Consider the following 20,067-nt stretch of genomic DNA (forward strand, 5'->3'; position numbering starts at 1 on the left):
AGAAAAGGATTGTCAGTCCAGTCCCAGAAGTTGCAGTAAAACAGCGCTTTTATCATCCTGCTTGGCAGCCGTTAATAAAAACAGTGAAGAAAATAAATCTTCAAACAATCGAGTAGATTTTTTCTTATCTGGTTCTGGCATCTTTTCACTGTGAGTCAGAAGACAGAGGGAGTCGCTGGGAAGCCGGAGATCCTGCGAACATGGGTGTAGTTCTGTGTGAGGGGATGGGAGAGGGCTGACAAAAGGGGGAGGAAATTTAGGCTTACCAGCATTCTTCTTCTCATTTAAAGCTGTAACTACAGAAAAAAAGCACTCAGGCAGTCTGGGCTGGGTCTGCTTACAAGGAGAGGGACTCTCTATATTCATGGTGGTGCTCTGATAACCTGAGCACGTTTCTCTTCCATCCCTTTCCCCTTTATTATTTGCACACAAGGACGGCTCATGTCTGCCTTATAGACATGATGATCTCTGTGCGTTTAAGGACTTTCATTTTTCTGGTGGTCTCGCAGGTTTTGATTGTGACATGTCAGGACGCGGGCAGCGGTAAGTCTTTGATTTAGCACCTAACTTCTGTAAAAGTTGTCAATCCTCATTAGTCTAGCTTGGAGCTAAAGACCCAAAGCTGAGGTTAAGTTGGGCTGAACAGACTCTGTTTGCTTGACGTTAAACAGTCTTTCTTCTGTAATGAAGAGGAAAAACGTCTTGTGTTGGATTCCTTTACATGACAGCTTCATTTGCTTGTTGAAACACATCTCTGGCGCAGATGATTGAGATGAGCCTTACATGGTCATTGGAGAGTGTTACTCAGCTCAGAGGTGGTTTAGAGGAGATAGTGACACCTTCAGAGTGGGTTACCTGCCAGCGGGTGGAGATGATTTCCCTCCAAGGTGCAGGAACAGTTCAGCGGGGAGGAAAGAGTTCCTTTGGTGGAGCTGGAACATTCATTAGGAATCTTGAGCAGCATCCCTGGACCTGGTGTAGATCTTTGAGAAGAGCTGGCACGCATCTGACTCAGGGGCAGATGTTAGCAGTGGAGGTGCTGCCAGATTCAGGCTGGAACACCTGAGTTTTCCTGTTTTACCTGAACTTCGTTTCAGAAATACTTTGGATCTCTGTTGCCATCAGCAGATGATGTCTTGGGCCCGGCTGGGTTCGGAGACGTCCCTGTGAAGGCCTCCTGACTGAGCAGCGAGTTAATGACTGCAGACGGTTCTGTTTGTTTTATTAAAGCCGCCTCTCACACTGAATAATTGTTGCTCATCTCTCATTATATCATTAGCTTTAGTTTGCAAGTCTTTAAAGGTTCTGTTTTACATAAATTAGTGACACTCTGTGACTGTGGGACTGGTAGAGCGCCGCCTTGTGGTGCTCTGAAGAAATTACTTAACAACCCTTTTAAAATGAGATTTTCCAGGAATTTAAACCTTTTACCTATATTCCAGGTACACAAAAGCTTTATCATGTCCATTAAAACAGTTTGGAGAACCAAATCCTCTGCAGCGTCTGGTTTGATAGATTTCGTGGTCCTTAAAAAGCATGAAGGATTACTAGAAGTGGGATTTTCTTTCTGATCTTAATAGTTAATAGTGACAACCTTTATAATGTCAAGTCATTTTGTGCCTTTCCCTTTTTGTACAGTTTTAGACCTAAAGACGCGACAGGGACATTTTGTCCCGACCGCACCAGTTCATGCTCATCTTGTACTTATTGTGAAAGCCCCCAGTACTCTTCTGAGTTGCCTCAAACTGCTTCTAGTCTTAATGGAGCCAAGGTGAACCCCTCTAAGGCTGGGTGATGCCTAACCTGCAAATACTAAAGGTCTTCTTGGAACCCTTTAGTCGCCATCTAGTGGTCAGTTAAGCTCTGTCGTCTGCAGTGTATTCAAATATACAATCTCCTCTTGTTTTAGCATGTTCTTCATGGTAAAAATACATGTTATTTATATTTTAAATATGTAAATATTTAGACAATAAGGGGTTAAAGTCATTTTTTTATGATTTGAAATATAAATAAAATAAATCCATCTGTAAAAAATATGCAGGTATATTTTTTACTGTTTTATTGTGCTTACTAAAATGCCGTAAACAAGCAATTAAAAGGGTTTAATGAGAAAATACTGAGATCGATTTGTTGAGTGTTTGTTTCATGCTGCTAGTGTAGTTTAGAGCGAAGCGGTTGGGCTAAGGGTGGAATTAGACTCACTTTAATCCTGACGCTGCACTTTAATGATCATGGAAAAATAAAAGAAACTGTAACTTTGTTCTAGGGTTTTTGGGAAAAGAGAAAAGCTTTATTTGTATCTAAACGTGCCGAAGCTCTGCTCCAGTTTGTTCATTTTAACTCATAAAACAGCAAAGCCGTCTTCCAAGCATCTTTCCATATGTGCGCATGGTGAGATGATTGGATGTGGACCATTTCAAACAGTGGAAAGTTCAGGGGGTTTGAGGTCTTGGGGAAAATGTGGTTCACCAGCACTCTGGGAAGGATTTAAAGACACACTGACCAGGTATATTTTTCCATTCTTTCATCATTTGTGCTGCAGCCAAAAAAAAAAAGAGCTTAAAACTGGAAAATTTTAAGCTCTTTTCTCTAAAACCAACTCCAGCTGGGCCAGATCCGGCCCAAGGCATAAGTGAACTAAGCTGCTGCTCGGGGCTCACAGGCCAGCAGGGGACCCCCAAGAATACGGATCAAAACCTCAATTTGGCAGTAAGGTTTATTCAAAATGAGCCGAATTTTAAAATTCAGATTTTGTTAGGATTTGAAGATCTGGTAAATATACTGCTTGTTTATAGAGTTAAATCAGTCATTGTCTGTCGATAAAGGAATGGAAATCTTCCATGTGTTCTTGTAAGCAGAAATGAATAAAATCCTCTCTGAGGTGAAAACGTTGCACGGGCAACATGACAGCCTGGACAAACGAGCCGGTCAGAGAAATAATCTCCACGGTGCATTCATGTGAGGTGAAACCCGAAGAAACTTTAAAACACATTTTATTACTGCAGTAGTGGTTGATGGTCTCAACTGGAAGTGGGACCCCAAATCACATCCTGCTTAGGGTCCTATACAATCTTGGGCCGGCCCTGTAGTGGGAAATTGCATCAGGCCATAGGAATCCTCTTTGTTTCAACCTTTTTTACAAGAATGAGTCAAAACAATCTGCATAAAACCAACAGTTTTCAGTTCGGGAAAGTTGAGGTTCTGGCATCTTGTAAAAGTGGTATGTGAGGACTGGGTTTTGGAGCAAACGTTTCAGGATGATTCCTCATGATTAGAATCATATGTCTGCATGTTAGTGGAAAGTTTGCTTGCACAAAACGACCAATTTTACACCAGCTTCTGCACCAAGAAGCAGAAATGCTGGAATAATATTAGGAGATAGAGCTGAGGTTTGGAAAGAAGGAAAGTAATGGCAGTAAAGCTTGATACTGACTTCAGTAATAAAAAGCAGACATTTTTTTCCTTTGCTAACAGTTCACAGAGAGATAACTGATGCCTTCACTCCTTCTCCACTCTGATGAAGCTGTAAAACATCTTAAAAACACGTCACTTTGTGCCGTGCATCAACTCAGGAACTCTGCTTCATACAGTTACAGTTCTCACCTTACCCCCACCTTCACACACACACACACACACACACACACACACACACACTGGCTGGCATTTCTAGCAAACAAACCAACATGAGGTAACCCTGTCCTCCAAATTGGTTCCAGTGGTCGTTGCCACATCACTGACATCGCGATAAATGGGCTGTTTTCTACCAAAGCTGAAAACGTCCAAACATGAGAACTCAGCCAGGTCCACAGACGGCTTCGATTAGGAACACATGCTGCATTTTTCAGCTATGACTTGATTACACGCCTGCGTTCTGCTGGAGCTGAGGGGTTGGCCCTCAGCAGATGGGTCTGGGGAATCATCAGCTGTCCGATGGGAAGTGTCTGGCTGTGAACCTGGGATGTCGGTGAGGGCACTGATAGGTTTTGTAATGCCTGCGAGGAGAGCTCCATGGGAAATAAATACTTATAAACCAAACTGTTGCAGGCAGCGAAGGAGGGGGGTCAGGGTGGACGGATGATTTCCAGATGTTCAAAAGAAAAAAAGACTTGCAGTTTTCTGAAAACACAAACAAATATGGATTGTGGAGGAGGAGAAGGAGAAGGAGAACACAGAGAAATGTGAAACTTTCTGTACCTGTACAGTTTGAGGTAGCGGCTTATCGTTTGGATTTTCATTTGTTTGTCTAATTCTGGCTCCTCCTCACCAGTTTCCTGCTGCCTGATTGGCACCTTGTCCCCATCTGTCCTGTGAACCCTGCGGGGAAATGACAGGACAGGACCTTAACACAGGGCTGTTATCATCCTAATTTCATCCTAATTAACAACGTGCTAAAACGCCTGCTAAACCCAGGAAGTCACGATGCTCCGAGATAAATATCCCAATGGTGTCAAACTAACGTTCCTGCATGAAGCTTCTAAACAAACCAGGAACATTTAGTTTTTACATGGAAAAAAAAAACACTTTATGGCTGCTAAATACTAATTATATGAAGTAGTGACATTTTCCTTATATGTGAAATATATCACATTAAATATTACATTCTTTAAAAAAATCCCCAAAAGAAATGTTGAAAACTGAAAGAAAAGCATTAATAGACTTTCAACTTTTTCACATTTTATCACAGTATGAAAAACTTTAAAGTATTTTATCTGGACTTTATGTGACAGACCAACACAAGCATCTGCATAACTGTGAAGTGGAAGGAAAACATCAACATTTTTACATTAAAAAATCTAAAACTGTGGATTTTTGGCCCCTAAATAAAATCCACTGCAACCAGCTGTGTTCCAAGGTCAGCTAATAAGGAAACAGATCCCAGCTGTGTGTAATTTAGCCTCAGTATAAATGCAGATGTTCTGTTTCTGGCCTCAGAGGTCTGTTTAAGAACATTAGAAACAGCATCATAAAGACCCAGGAACACAGCAGACAGGTCAGGAAGAATGTTGTGGAGATATATGCAGCACTCCTGTGGAAGAGGGTGCTCTGGTCAGATGAGACCAGTTCAGAAAACCTGTTAGAGGCTGCAGAAAACCGGAGGCTGGGGTGGAGGTTCACCTTCCAGTCGGACAAAAACCCAAAAACATACAGAGATACAATGGATGGTTTGGCCTAGTCAAAGTCCAGACCTAAATTTAACTAAGAATCTCACAAATGTTTCGTTTCCAATCTGACTGAGCTTCAGTTTCACAAAGAAGAATGGGTCAACATTTCTGTCTCTAGCAGAAACAAACATCTGAAGCTAGAACTACAGCGAAAAGTGGTTCTCCAAAGTACCGACTCAGGAGGACTGAATAGAGACGCTCGCATTTTCCCACCAATTATATGATTACAGTCATAAGTCTTCTACGGCTTCTAAAATATTTTCTTCCAAGATTGTCCTGGATTTAGCTCCAACCATTTTCCTATCAGGTCTGATCTGCTTTCCTGTACCTACTGAAAAAAGTATGATTACTTTTAAGTACAAACTGCAAGCAATGAAAGGAGAGGTCTGATGCTTTTAAATCCTCCCTCTTCACCTTAAAACATCCAGCTGTGGTCTATATAAGGTGGAACCTCAATGCTTTGGTCTGAACTCCTTGTTCTTGTAGCTCCTCGGGCTCCTCTTTGACCTGTTTTGAGGAGCGTCTGAGAGCAACTTGTTTTGGTGCTGCTGAGGCGCTTCAAACCCCGCCTCCCTACAGGTCAAAGAGTGTTCCACTTTAATCCTTTCAGCCATTTTTGTAGTTTGATAGCAATTATCTAGCTCCACACAAAACAAAAAAAAAGAGAAAAAAGAAGAAACGGCAAAAACAATGAAAAATTTAAATTTAGCTGTTCTGGAGCAAATACTGTGATGTAAGAGTTGGAAAAATGTAACAGATGATAGAGAAAACTGAATGGATTGAAAAATACAACCCAAACATATAAAGATATCTATGCAGACCCTGGAGAGACTAAACAACAAAATGTATTTAAAGCATAAAAAAGTGGATTTTGCATGATATGTCCCCTTTAAGTCAGTTTCGAAGATGAATGATTTTAAAGTAATTATTTTTGAATATTATTAACATGCAGCACAGGTTAGATTGCAGAAGCTTTTGGATGGTTTGGTTTGTGTGAAATAGATGGATTATATGAAATGTAGGTGAAGCTGGCCAAAAGCATCTTTTCTTTTAAAATGGTTTTAATTCACGATTCTGCCAGATTGCTTTGGACCCATGCTGCTTTTCCACTGATGTGCTGTGCGGTCCAGTTTGTACTGGACCAGGATAGCATGCTTTGCTGTTTTACTCTTTTAATTGTTGCTTTCGAAGACTAATATTATGTCTGTCAATAATTAAAAAGCAATACCGAAAGTCCAGTAAAATAAGCATGACTACAATGAAACTGTCAGCTGGTTGAACCAGTGCTGATACAGCTGCTTGAGGTTTTTACAGCACATTAGGATCATTTTTACCGCCTGGAGCTTTTTCTCTGCAGATTAGCAGATCTCACTGTGTTGTCAACATTCACTCTACTTACTGTTCTGTATTGTTTGTAATAATGCAAGAGAGAGAAGAACTTTAAAGTGTTTAGTGATTCTCTTTAAATCCTCATTAATCTGCAGGTATGAGTCCAGAAATCCGTTTACACAAAACGTTGCTTTGAAATGAAACCATTTAAACAACTTGTTTTGCACGAAATGTGAAAATCCTGACATTCTGAAGCTCTACTTGTGTTTTAATGCCGAGATCTGGTGACAGTTAGCCATAATTACAGGTTGAGGTCGAGCCTAAATTCTATGTTGTGGCTCGGTTGTGTATTAAAACCCCAGAGGGTGAACAAGCAGAGCCGCATGGGTGTTAGTGGGTGACAGGGGTCAACAATGCGACCTTAGATATGTTTAGGCTTCCCACAAGTTGTTGGACAGCTGAACACCTTCAGGGACGAGCTTCAGCTATCAGCAGCGGAGCGCCCTGAGCTACGCCTCAGTGTGGGTGGTCCTCATGGAGCTGCTGCTCAGGGAATTTCCAGTTTGTTAAAGAAGGAAGAGTTCATTTGTTCTTGGTGAAGGATCAGTGTTTTAAAGGCTGTGGTTATCAAATCCTGAATATCTTGAGTCAACTGGAGCAAAATTTCTCACTGGTTTGTCTCAATACATTAATATATTATAGAAAAGTTGTTTTAATCCAGTAACTCCATCACTAACTAAAACACATTATACAGATTATTTCCACACAAACCAATGTTTTCAAGCCTTTATTTCTGTTAATTATGAAGATTTTCAGCTTACAGCCAAGAAAACACACAAAATTTTACATTTAAATATTACATCTTTTTCATATAGAAATGTGAGCTTAATAAAATTCCTATATTTAATACCTGCTTAAACCTTTAGTTTCATATAAAATCAAAGAGCAGGAGTTGATTTGAGATAACGAAAAAAAAAGTGAATTTTAAAGCAGGGAGGATGAAAAAATGTATAACTATAGGTTTAAGGGAGGCTGATCGGTTTTATTATTCTCTCCTACAAGATCTCAGGATAAGTTGAGATGTTTTTCATGTAAAGTTAATTTTAGTTGTGAAACTGATACAAAACAAATCATAAACCAAAGAGAGACATTTGCTTTATTAAAAAACAGATAAATCAGCACAATAAACTCAGGTCTTCCTATAACTTGTATAAGAATATTAAATCCAGGATTAACAAGCAGAGTCAGATCTGTCAGATCTACTTTAAACCGGAGTGATAATTTTGAATCTACCTTTAATTATTTTAAGAAAGTTTAGATATTCATTACTAGATTAACTACTGTATTTATGCCAGATCTACTGGCTAAAATAGTGAAATTAAATCTTTACTTAAAACATATAAACAACATATTTCAGCAGAATTTTTTTTTATAAATTCAATATGCTCCCCTGCTTATTAAATAATACCTCCATTAGACTCATGCAGTTTATTTCTGTCTTGAATATCTAAAAACTTTCCACATTATAAAGATTTCTTCCTAGAATTTGTATAATTATCCAGTCTAAACTATCCACAGCATCTACACCGATATCTATAGACAGTCTCCTGTGAGAAATGCATGATAATTCATGATGCTCAACCAAAACAACCAAACCCTTTCCAACCAGATCACCCAACAGTACGCTACCCAGATCACCCACTGTCCACAGATTCACTCCACAGACCGCTCTGCACAGTCTCCTTCCCTTAACTCATACCCTCACCATAATATCTGATGTGATCTACTGTGGTCAGATATTCCATTAACTAGAAGTTAACCGGAATACCAGTGAACAGAATAAAAGCTTCTAATCTACCAAATTTATGTCCCAGACCCCAAATGTGTTTCCTGCTAGCAAAGCTGGTAGCAGAATATGTTTATATACCTTGAGCTTCCTGATGGAGCATAAGAAAAGATTAGGTCATGCCTCCACTGCTGCTGGAGTCATTTTAAATCTCTATAGTGTAGTATAGTATAGTTTCTCTACAACAGATGACTGATTGTTGGATAAAACACATTTATTTCCTTCGTTAGTTTCCGAGGTGACAGACTCTGCTGGGACAGTGATTCAGCCAACAGAGAGCTTCATTCTTTTACCACAATGATGAGTTTGTGCTGCGTATTACCCTCAGAGTCCAGTCGATGTTCTCATTCAGCAGGGCGTGGAAATGTCTGCTCCTAGATGATGACTCATGGCCAACATTTAACCTCAAACATCTCTGCAAACGGGTCCGATTCTCCAGCAGACACTTTTGAGTCCTATCAGCACAGCTGCAGCTGGTTTAATTCACAGATGAACGTTCTCAGTCCTCCTTTTAGTTGTTTGCAGCTGAATGTAGAAAGCTCGTGAAACTGAGCCGGAGGGATGATTAATCTAAAAGCCCATGTGATTTTAAAGCTGCTGGCTTACATATAATCACATATGAATTCCTTCTAACACAAAGATTTTAGATCTCTGTGGACAAACGTAAAGCCACACTGGTTTAGACACAAAACCAGAAAACTGGAAAACAACCTTATAATTTCTGAGGTGCACAGACCTCTTTTCCCATGAGAACACAGCTGGAAATGTGCCATGAACCATGACAGACTTTATTTACCTGAGCCGACACTGAGAACTCTAACTACAGGCTGTGGAGATCCTCTCAACGTTCTTGTTTGGAAGCTCTTCAGTGATGTGGGCTGATGTTTAAAGAGGAGAACAGCGTAAACTTCAAAGATCCGATCATTTCAGAGCCAGTGGTGGTAAAGGAGGAGCCCTGGAGCAGCTGGAGTCTAGACATTCAGAAGAAAGATGGGAAGGTGTGTGGAGCAGAGATGGATTCTGTTAATGAGAGAAAACAGTCATTAGGAAGGATGTGGAAGATGTGACAGTGAGGGAAACCCGGTGGTCTAATGGGACATGTTATCAGGGTCCTGGCATGTGCATCGCAGCGAGCCTGATCCAACTCCAGTTCAGAAAGTTCTGCTAAAACAAAATTTTCCTTCCTCTCAAGCAGCTTTAGACTCTAGTCGTTGATGATGCTTTGATTTATGGTCAAAAGTGAAAAACCAGACAGGAGATCAGCTCCATGTTGTTGGTTGTGCTTTTCCTGCAGTTATCTCCTACTGAATAAATATTCTGGTTAATAAAGGACGAGTTAAGAGCTGTGGAGAAAATATCTTCTCAACTTGTTGCATGAGAATGTTTTAAAATATCAAAACTAGGTCAGATGTGTCTGACCCAAGTCATTTTCTTCACCAATTCTGCTTGTGGAGCTGTCTGCAGTCCACACAGCTGCTGATGATCTTCTGAATAAAGTATGCAGCTGTAGAAGATGTATGGGAGAAGTCTCAGTAAACACGCTGCAGCAGATACACCAGGAAGCGACCAAATGTTGGGCATCAGTAGCTCCTCAAACATTTTGATTTCTCAAGGACGTGCAGGCCTTTCTGATTGCAGATCAAATGTGAGGGACTCTGGGTCTTGAGAGTTTCATTTCCTTCATTCCCAGAAGGAGAAACAGGGTCAGATTTCATCAAATGCAAAAATAGAAGTAAACATCACAATCCCTTCCAGCCAATCAGATTACAGCACCAGAAATTTACCAAGGTCAACTGAGTGGAAACATCTTCGACAAACTTCACCTCTCTAAGTTCCAATAAGTTCAATTTAAACGTTTTATACCTTTGTTTGTCTCAAGTTTCCAGATTTTTACTTCAGTTTTTATCAGATTATGAACATTAGAGTAAGAAATATTCACCAAGTTGGGTTTTATTAACAACTATTGTTGTTTATTTTGTGTATGTGTGTGTGTGTGTGTGTGTGTGTGTGTGTGTGTGTGTGTGTGTGTGCGGGGTGGGGGTGGGGTTTAGTATCTGCAAAAACCTTAATCAGTTAAAATCTACAATATTCTGAACAGGACCAAAATACAGATTCCTTCAGATTCATGAATAATATCCTCACGAAATTCCCAAAACAGAATCAGAATATGAGTATTTTGTTTGGCATCTGGACCAAACCCAGTTCAGGATCATTGGGTTTAAAACCCAAGAGTAAAAAGATGTAGAGGTCAAAAATAATAATAAATTCCCTTTTTTCATTATTGGCTGAGCGTTTATTCATCTGTTAATTCAAAAATCCAAATGATTTGTAAAAATTCAGATTTTTATCAGATGATTGAGAAAAACTGACCTGGATTTTATTTTGAAGGTCTAAACAGTCCGTTATTAGCTTGGGGCTCTTAGCCGCATTACGCCGTATTTATCAGTAACAGTGGCTTTATGTGGGTGACCAGTTAAACCAGATGGTTTACCTGAACGTCTTCCTGCAGAACTTGGAACCACAGAGTCGGTTCTGTTACGACAGAACAAATGCATTCGTTTTAAATGTTATGACATTTAATCAGAAAATTGTTGCATCCTAAACTTTAAAGCTGAGGAAACAAATGTGGACTCCACTCGGCTCGCTTTACGAACGTTTCCATCACAGTTTTTTCCGTAACAGTACCTACTTTTTGGTCCCTGCTCCTGAGCAGGTCCGACCGGGACTACATGTGACGTGAACGGACTGCTGTTCACTGATTGGCCATAGGACCAGGAGAAACGAGAAGGTTTTCCAGGAGGTAGTGTTGGGAGAAGTAAATAAAAGTCAAGAGCAACTACGATATTATTCAGGACCACAATGACTGGAGAAGGTCAAACCCAAAAATAATATTACTATTTACTAATCATAAACCATGCCGGAAGGCTGAAAGAGAAGAAAAAGGACATCAGCTTTTCTGAGTTTCTGAGGTAGGGGGCGCTGTATTCAATAACACCATAAACCAGATGATCACACATAAAATCAGCTGTTCAGACGCACAAACATTTCCCCCAAAACACATAAAACAAACCACCTTGAAACAGCGGGTTTGGTTCTGACATTTTTTGACGGTCCTTAAGAGAACCATTGTCAGCAGGAGGAGGGAGCAGGCAGAGAGCAGCTGGCCGTAATTAGACTGCCTGCATCGGATAAAACGGTAGGAAGACATGGAGCACGAATATCCCTCATCCAACCTAAAACTAACTTCACCGCGGTCAGAAGTCTGTGGTTCTGGGCTTTAACATCCCTGTCCTTATTATCACCATGGAAACATCCTCATAAACCCAAAAATGTTCTTCAGGCAAAGTTTGGAGCTTCACCATCCAGACAGCAGCATCTCTCCTCTCTGGTTCTCCTGCCACTCCCTAACAACAGAACCTCTGGGCCTTATTTTAGAGGTTCTGGCTGGGCTGTGGTCCAGATAATTATCCTAATGGTTAATTTTATACATGAAAAAAAACATATATAAGACATTTGCATAGACATTAATACAAACATTATTAGTATTTATTTATTTATTATCATTTCAGACAGATTACTTTAATGAGACAGGACAGCACTGCACTGATGGCTGGAGGCGGAGCTTCAGCCACCATAGTTCAGCCCCCAGCGGGTCTTCAGAAGGGTTCGGGTACCGTACCGGGTAGAGCGAGGCCGATTGGAGCGGAGCCGCGCCGGTTAAAACGAGCCAGCAAAAAAGGGGCAATGGAGACCAGTGATGGGGATGCTTTCAGATATGTTCACAAGTCGGTCTTGTTGTGATTATGAATCTGAGAATATTATTTAATATTAATATTTTAATATTTTATCAAATAATATTTGGGTCTGTTAAGGGTTGTCCTGTGAATACCAGCCCAGTAAGGTGATGGTATTAGGACAGAATAGAAAGGTTTGAGATGAGCTCTGACATTATTGAACAGCATAAACTCTGCACATATATGGAATAAATTCATACAATTTCTTAAAATACAAGAATTTATGAACAAAAATAAGTCAACTCAAAGTCAAACATATTTCAATCAACAAACTCTTTACTTTGCTAAAACAATCCAACTAAACTACCAAGCAGAATTAAAGAATAATGAAGACTAATGGACTATGTACAATATAAACAAGTTGATTAAAGATGATTGATAATTATGACCAAAAGAGTGATGCAACATTACCATGCAATGTTTATGTTTGAGAACCAAGGATTATCTTGAAGAATCTGGAAATGAAGTTAAGTTAGTCTTGGAACTAACTTAGGCTATAATCAGAAAACGTTTAGACAACCATTCACAATGTAAGATCAGATTAAATATTATTTTAATAAAATAATGTTTTAAATAATGATCTGCTGAATAAAACCAACCTCCTGGATGACTAATTCTCAACGGTGTCTAATTAACTGCCTTTATTTATTAAAATAATATTTAAAGAAATATTATTAAAGGAGTATTTTGGAAACGAGCCAAAACTTTCTGGAGAAATGGGGCTTAATGGTGTTTACTTAGTTATCAAATCTAGTAAATGATGTTCAGGGAAATATTATTCACTGGATTGAAGACTAAACCTTTCTGGGTAAATATTATTTAGCACCAGAATCAAACACACACCTTTAAAAATACCGTTAATAAAAGGGTTAAAATGCAGAAGCGCGGACGGCGCGTTATGATCAATCTTCTGTGTTTAAAATCACCCTTTAAATAAAATTTGTCTTAACTTTAAAAACAAAAACACAGAACACAAACAGGGCTGCAGATATTCTGCTAGCACTAAGATAGCCGAGTTTCACACAAACAAAACCAAACTTCATAGAATGAAAACGTTCAGATCATTTCATCCTAACTGTTAATCTGCCCAAACCTAACCTCTGACCATGGTGAGGAAATGTTGTCCAAGGGGCGAAGGGTTAGCTCCGGAGTTGTAGCTGGGCGGCCCGTTCTGTCCGCTGACCATACGGGTTAACACGATGATGCGGTCTCTGCTGTCTTCCTTCCAGACTGCAGAAGCTTCTCTCGAACACCGTTTGCTTCTGCAGGGCTCAGAGAGAAAGTCAGCAATGCTTGTACCTTAATTACCCCTCTTTATGAATGAAATCAGCGGGTACACAAACAGTGCTTCACTCATACTTAACTTGTGCGTATGATCGCGTGATCTTATGACACCCTTGGATCCAGTTTGAAAAGTTTGTCTTTTTTCTAGCAAAAGACATTAGCGCGCTTTGTCCCCGTCCTATCCCGATGAACACCGGTGTGGAAGAGAAAGACTTGTGGGGGTTTTATGCGGGCAGTGGCATCATGGGAAGTCCTCTGTCACCCCCCCCTTCCTCCTTCTGAAGTTGTGCTGAAAGTCTGTTAAATGCAATTTATTTTGAAAGTTCCAGAAAAGTCTGTACCGGAGTTTAATGTTGAAATCCATGGCTGTGGGTCCCAACATTCTTCACATGGTTCATTTGTTTGGGAAACAAGTTAAGATTCAAGTCTCTAATTACTAAATTAACCAATCCTTAATGAAACGCAACCCATCCAGTCTGCCTGTAACGCTTGGGAATCTTGAACCTTATTGTACACATTAATGTTTAACAATTATCTGTTAATCTTTTAACATTTATTAAACACATCAAAGAAAAATGTTCAAAGAAAAATGACAGAAAGTTTGTTAATCTTTAATTTCAGACAAACTCAAACAGGAAGTGCTTTTTATTTGGTCTTCATACCGACAACACCTGTTAATCCTGGACATATATTGTCCACTCCTTTACTTTATACTACAGTTTATATGGTTGGAGGGATTTCTCCTTCTCACTCAGTTGATTTTTTATTTTATAAGGAAATATGTTCTAAATTTAAATTTAAAACCTTTGTTTTAAAGTGTAAGCAGTAAACCTGTTCGAGTATACAATAAATTACAACATAATGGGTGAAATGCAATGCAGTGAGTAAATGAGAGAATTTCTGAATGCATTGAACAGGTAGTGTTTTTATTTTGATAATCAAAAAATGTCTTACCAGCAAGAGAATGAGATTCAGTTTATTTTGTTCTAAAATGGCACAAAGTCATTTAATTCGAAGGCTCAGTTGGTAAAACATCCATGTAGTTGATATTAAGGTGCAGCTAACATGAATTGATTGTTGTAAAGCACTAATTGTCCACAATCAGTGAACATTAAAAGGTTTCTTTTCTTTTTGTGTCTCATTGCTGCATTTCAGGCGTAGTACACAAGAAAGCTGGTTGCCACGGCAGATTTGCTCTAGAAAACCATCTCAGCATGGTGTCCTAATGGCATGATTGACTTTATTAAACTAAGTCTGAATCCAAATCCAAATCAGGCTCATCCTTTCACAGTAAAATATACACACCACCAGCTCACTTTCACTCTGGATTACAAGGCATAAAGACTGTTAGTGAGACTCGAGTCTCAGACCACGAGTCCAAGTCAAGTCTCAAGTCCTTGTATTTGTATCTGACTCTAAAAGTCGAGATTCAGCTTGCACGCTAGCACATCTGGAACATGCTCCAGAAGCCAGTAGTTGTGGTAGTTGTTAACAGGCAGTTACTGGAGCATCTGGCAGTTAGTCGGAGCAGTGAATGAATGTAGCCTTGTAGACACATTAGACAGCACTAATGTGACATTTGATGGAGGTCACAGATTGGATGGACATGAGACCAGGTGGCTGCATTATGCAGTGTCAACGCTATGACCCTCTCTCTGTGTTTTGACTGACCTCTGGATGCTCCAGTAACTGCCTGTTCAGCATCACTGGACTTGGGATTCCTCTTTGATGCCTGTTGTAGACTTCCTGGCTCCTGCCAAGGTTCAGTCTGTTGCTCATCCATCTTTGTCTTGCATGTGCACCAAGTTACATCCAAATCAAACTTGAAGTAAACCAGTGTGTCTATTAGACACTTTAAATGATAAATCACAGCGGAAGGCGCCACTTTTCACTGTTCTTCAGATTAACAGCCATCAGTGACTTTGTTGTCCCACTTTTAGAAACAAAGCTGTAATATAAAACTTCTCCACAGCTTTGAAGAGTCTCTGGGGCTCAAATGAAACAATCCTACTGAAGTATGTTTTAGTAATTAAATGCCATTTTAATATTCCATCAGTGCATGAAATGTTTTAGAAATTTTACCATCTCCCATCAAGCCCTAATCTGACCTCATTGGATCTTTTTGTCTCTGTGTTTTACCTAAACAAGGAGGCTGTGGTTAACTTCAAGGATCTCTTTGTTCAGCCATGAAGAGAAAGTGATAAATCCTGAGATCCCACTGGGGCTTCAGCCTATCTAATGTCCCCATAAAGACAGGGGCCTGGTCCCCCTGAGACACAGTACAAGCTCACTTATCGACTCTGTTTCAGTCACTGCTGCAAACGTCTCAGCACTGTTTGTCTTCAAATCTGAAGTGTCCTACAAATAAGGAGAAGCCAGTGTGGTTTGTATCTACAGAGAGGGCTAGAAACACAGAATGCTGAAAGTTACCTCCAAACATGGGAGATGTTTTAATTACCCAGATCACAGAAATCTTTGGTCCTTCCTTTCCTTGAAGATGTTTCACTTCAATCTAAAAGGCTTTTGGACGAGTTGTTCCCTCCTGGGTGTATTTAAGGTTTTTGTTAGACAGAAAATCATTGAATCTCAGTAAAACAAGCAAGTCCAGACTTTATTTGGCCTGAACCCCTCAGGTTCTGCTTTCTACATAAAAACAGTTTCTTCTCCTGCAAAGCTTACTACTGGCATTATACTTGGTTTCCAGGACTGTTGCCCAACCTAAACCTGGATTTTTGTTTATACTATCATGTCACTCCTGAGCAGAAGCTTGTATGAATCATGGTGCAATTATCAGCCCCAAAAATGTAGCAAGTAGATTTGATTTGCCAATGAAATCTGGCTTTTAGCCTTAGACATCTGTTGTATAGGTCTAAATAGCCATGCTGTCGAACATCTGCTTTATTTCTTGGTGCTGTTTAGAAAGGCAAAAAGGAATGAGTAGGATAGAGAAAATAGAATAGCCATGTGCAGGGAAAATCTATAAAAATCACCTTGTTTTGATAAGGATAAGGAGAAAGAAACCGGGGATATGAGAAAACCCAGATTAATGCGGAAGAAAAAAGTAGGATTTGGAAAAACTGCCTCTGGCAGCCATTTCAGTTCGAGGAGAGGATGCTGTGTTCTTAAAGCGCCATAGCGCTGAGGTCAGACAAAATGTGCAGGCAATAAATCTATTGCCAGTGAGGCTGCACCACTACACACATGGGATGCCTCATAAAACAACTTCAAGTTTTTTCCCGCCTGAGGAACAATCGTATCTGAGCACGTGTAACCCACACATCACACACATTGTTAGAAAATAAATATTTATATATATATATATACATACCTCATATGTGAGGAGTAATAGTTTAAAGTGCATTTTGTGCTTAGCAGGAAGCCAGTGTAATGAATATTAAACAGGAGTGATCTTTTGTTGGAACACGTTAATAACCTGGCTGCAACATCCTGTGTGACCTCTAAACGTCTCTCAGAAGCTTTGTCCAATCTAGTATAAAAGGCATTATGGTAAATATAAAGAAACAAATACAAGAACAACTTTTTAAGTTCAACGGACAATAGGTCTGAGTTCACAGAGTTCCCAAACTGAGAGAATAAAGATGCCATTTTACACGTCTCTCCAGGTTTAAGTTGGAATCAAAGTTACTCCCTAGTCATAAATACTGGACTCGGTGGATGTGCTCAGCTGATGTTTGAATATATTTCATGTGGGTCTTTGATTATTTCTGCTGTACTGGAATTAAAAAAGAAAGAAATTATCAGCCAGAGAGTCTTTAATCTGGCAGCAGATCAAATAACACAGCATATCGAGCTAGTGTGGTTTAAAAGACACAAACGACTACATATTATCAGCATGGAAATGTTAGGAGATTTAATAATGCCTGCTAGGGGATATATAATGAAAATACCAGTGGACTGAGTACCGAGCCTTAAGAAACCCCACAGGTTAAAGAAGCTTTCACAGAACAACTCCTGTCCTGTTGATGCAAGTAAAACCAGTTTAACATAGAGCCACACAAGTAAAATGATGTTAGCCATGGTTTTTAAAAGCCACACAGAGCTAAAAAAGCACAAACACAGAAGAGTTTCTACCATCTAACCTTAAAGTACGGTGAGATGTCCCCAAGTGGCATTTGGGTGCTGGAAGTTATAGAGAATAGTGTATTTTAAAGTGGAGGGATGGATATTAAGTTAATTACATTACTGGAATTCAGCACTGGAATCCATTAGGCCTAATTTTGTCAAGTAGTAATAAAGTCGGACCTCTAAGTTTGTTTAATGCATTTATTAAAGCTGCAGAAAACCAACCTGCACACACAGGCAGAGCATGTGTTCAAATTAAACTACCTTCCACTGTTCTTACCATGGAAATATAAAGATCCTAATAAAATACAAGTTTGGGTCAATTTGGGGATAACAGAGGTGCAAAAACAAAGATAGACTTGTTTTAGGTTTGTTAGGTTAATTGGTCTCTCTAAATTGACCTTAGGTGTATGAATGAGTGTGTTCATGGTTGTTTGTGTGTTGCCCTGCGATGGATTGGCGACCCCTCCAAGGTGTACCCTGCCTCTCGCCCATAGACTGCTGGAGATAGACACCAGCTCCCCCGCGACCCACTATGGAATAAGCGGTAGAAAATGACTGACTGACTGACTTGTTTTAATGATTGAGTTAAATTTTGGTTTATTACTTACTTCTTATTTTATTCTTTAAGGATGTGTAAACCTTCAATTTGATCCACTGACTGCATGCCTGATTTTCTGTTTTAATCATCATATTGGTGCAAAGTTAATTTGCACCAATATGATGATTTAAACCTGACCTGATTATTTAAAAAGGATTATTTAAATCAGACCTGTTCCTGAACTATAAAATGTTATGCCTTTAAAAAACCAAAGATCTATTTTAAGCATGTAAACATGGGTATTTATAGAGAGTTCAATGAGTCATTCTTTCTTCTGCTGTCTCACTTTACTTCATCGATGCACAACAAACCTTGTTTGCACGTTTCAGTGATATTGTTGAATATCTGACTGTCCTGCTTAAGCGTTTTAATACATCTCATTTATATTTGCACTGATTAGAGTTATTAAGACTAAGCCAACACTGATTTAGTCTGATGCTTGCAGTGCCGCTAACCTGTGCACCTGTGGGATTTTTTTATTCTCAGGAAAGTAAAAAATATCTGGGTGGATTTTATTGTGTTCAGTTGAGTCTTTCAATTTGTTTAGATTTAATGACCCATAATTTCGAAAGGCACCTAAAATGCTTTTAACTTTCCATACCGTAAGCATGTTGACGTTTCATCAGCATTTCATAGAACAGCTGTGACATCGGATCTGATACTTCAGATCGGACCAGGATGTGTCTAATCTTCTGAGATTAAAGCAGAAAGAAAACATCCAAAGCTTCTCCATTGTGTTCTGAGTCAAAGTCCATGGTTATGGTTCTTGAACAAATGGGTCTTAGGTTTGACCCAGTGTACTGTATTAGCTCCACTATTTACCCTTCTCTCAGTTGTTTTTCATAAATAGAATAAGGTTATTTTAGATGTTGATCTAATGGCCCGTTAACCCAGCACTGAGTTGGAACCTGCAAATCAGATGTTTGTGCACAACCATATTTTTTACAGTGCTTAAAATGTACACATCACACTCAGCACCGACTATACATGCAAAAAGGCAACAGAAAAGTTGTTTGGGGTGCAAATGATCTGTAACAATTTATTTCTTTTTTTTGTAAGGAGCTTGTGCTGCCAATGACAGGAGAATATCCTGGGCAAAGAGCCCTATGGCTCATGAAAAACAGCAACAAGTTTCTACCAAATAACAAAGAAACATCCTCACTAACCTCCACACCTCTGTACAGCTCCGTTTACAAACTCATCCACATCTGTGTGTTGTCATAGCAACAGAAATCAGATATCATACAGTCGAAGGTTAATAGATCAGATTGGTGTCAGAGGGTCTGTGCAACACCAGAAAATCAAACTTTTATCAGTTAAGTGATAGATGCTCTAGTTAATGAAACATTACATTTATTGTATCGTGAAAGGATAGATGTTATAACCCAAATGCTAATCTAAACATACCCTAAAAGGCTTTTAACACTTTTAGGAATCATCTGATACTTAAAAATGTATATTTGCTCCTACTCTAAAAAAAAATAAAAGGCTTCATCCAAAACTATAAAGATAAGTTAAACATGAATAAATAGTCTGAAATCTGGTGTAACACTGGAGGATGTGCATTCGTAAAACAGGCTCTGCGGCTCTACATTGCACTGCTGCTTTTATTTAATTTCCAGATATAACATTTCAGTCACTTAAAATAAAAGTTATGTTGTATTTCTCTGTGTTTTATCAGGCAGACAGAGTGTTTAACACTGGAAACCAGTTTCCTCTGTGTTCAGAGCTGGTTTATTTTTTTCCATCTGGCTGTGTGCTCCATAGGCATGAAACACCGGGTCGCTCTGAGCTTCTGTAGAAGTTAACCATTGGCTCTGTGAAAACAGGAATTTTTAACGTCATCTTTTTCCTTTGCTGCACCCCAGTTTTAACAGGAACCAACCAAATGTATGAACATCAGCTGGGCTTAATCTGTGCTTTATTGTCCTTTAGCTCCAGTGATGCTCTGTCTGGTTTCATGACTAG

The 20,067-nt window shown here is 39.4% G+C and overlaps 1 protein-coding gene across 1 annotated transcript in view; it reads left to right on the forward strand.

The window, feature by feature from the left end:
* The first annotated feature begins 295 nt into the window (after positions 1-295).
* col5a2a (collagen, type V, alpha 2a) overlaps positions 296-20,067 on the forward strand; it is a 60,856-nt gene continuing 41,084 nt past the window's right edge. The window contains exon 1 of the mRNA XM_047370364.1: positions 296-543. Within this exon, the coding sequence (XP_047226320.1) occupies positions 459-543 (85 nt within the window). The 5' untranslated portion in view covers positions 296-458. The remainder of the gene's footprint in view (positions 544-20,067) is intronic.

Source organism: Girardinichthys multiradiatus, chromosome 7, assembly GCF_021462225.1.
Source record: "Girardinichthys multiradiatus isolate DD_20200921_A chromosome 7, DD_fGirMul_XY1, whole genome shotgun sequence".
NCBI lineage: Eukaryota > Metazoa > Chordata > Actinopteri > Cyprinodontiformes > Goodeidae > Girardinichthys > Girardinichthys multiradiatus.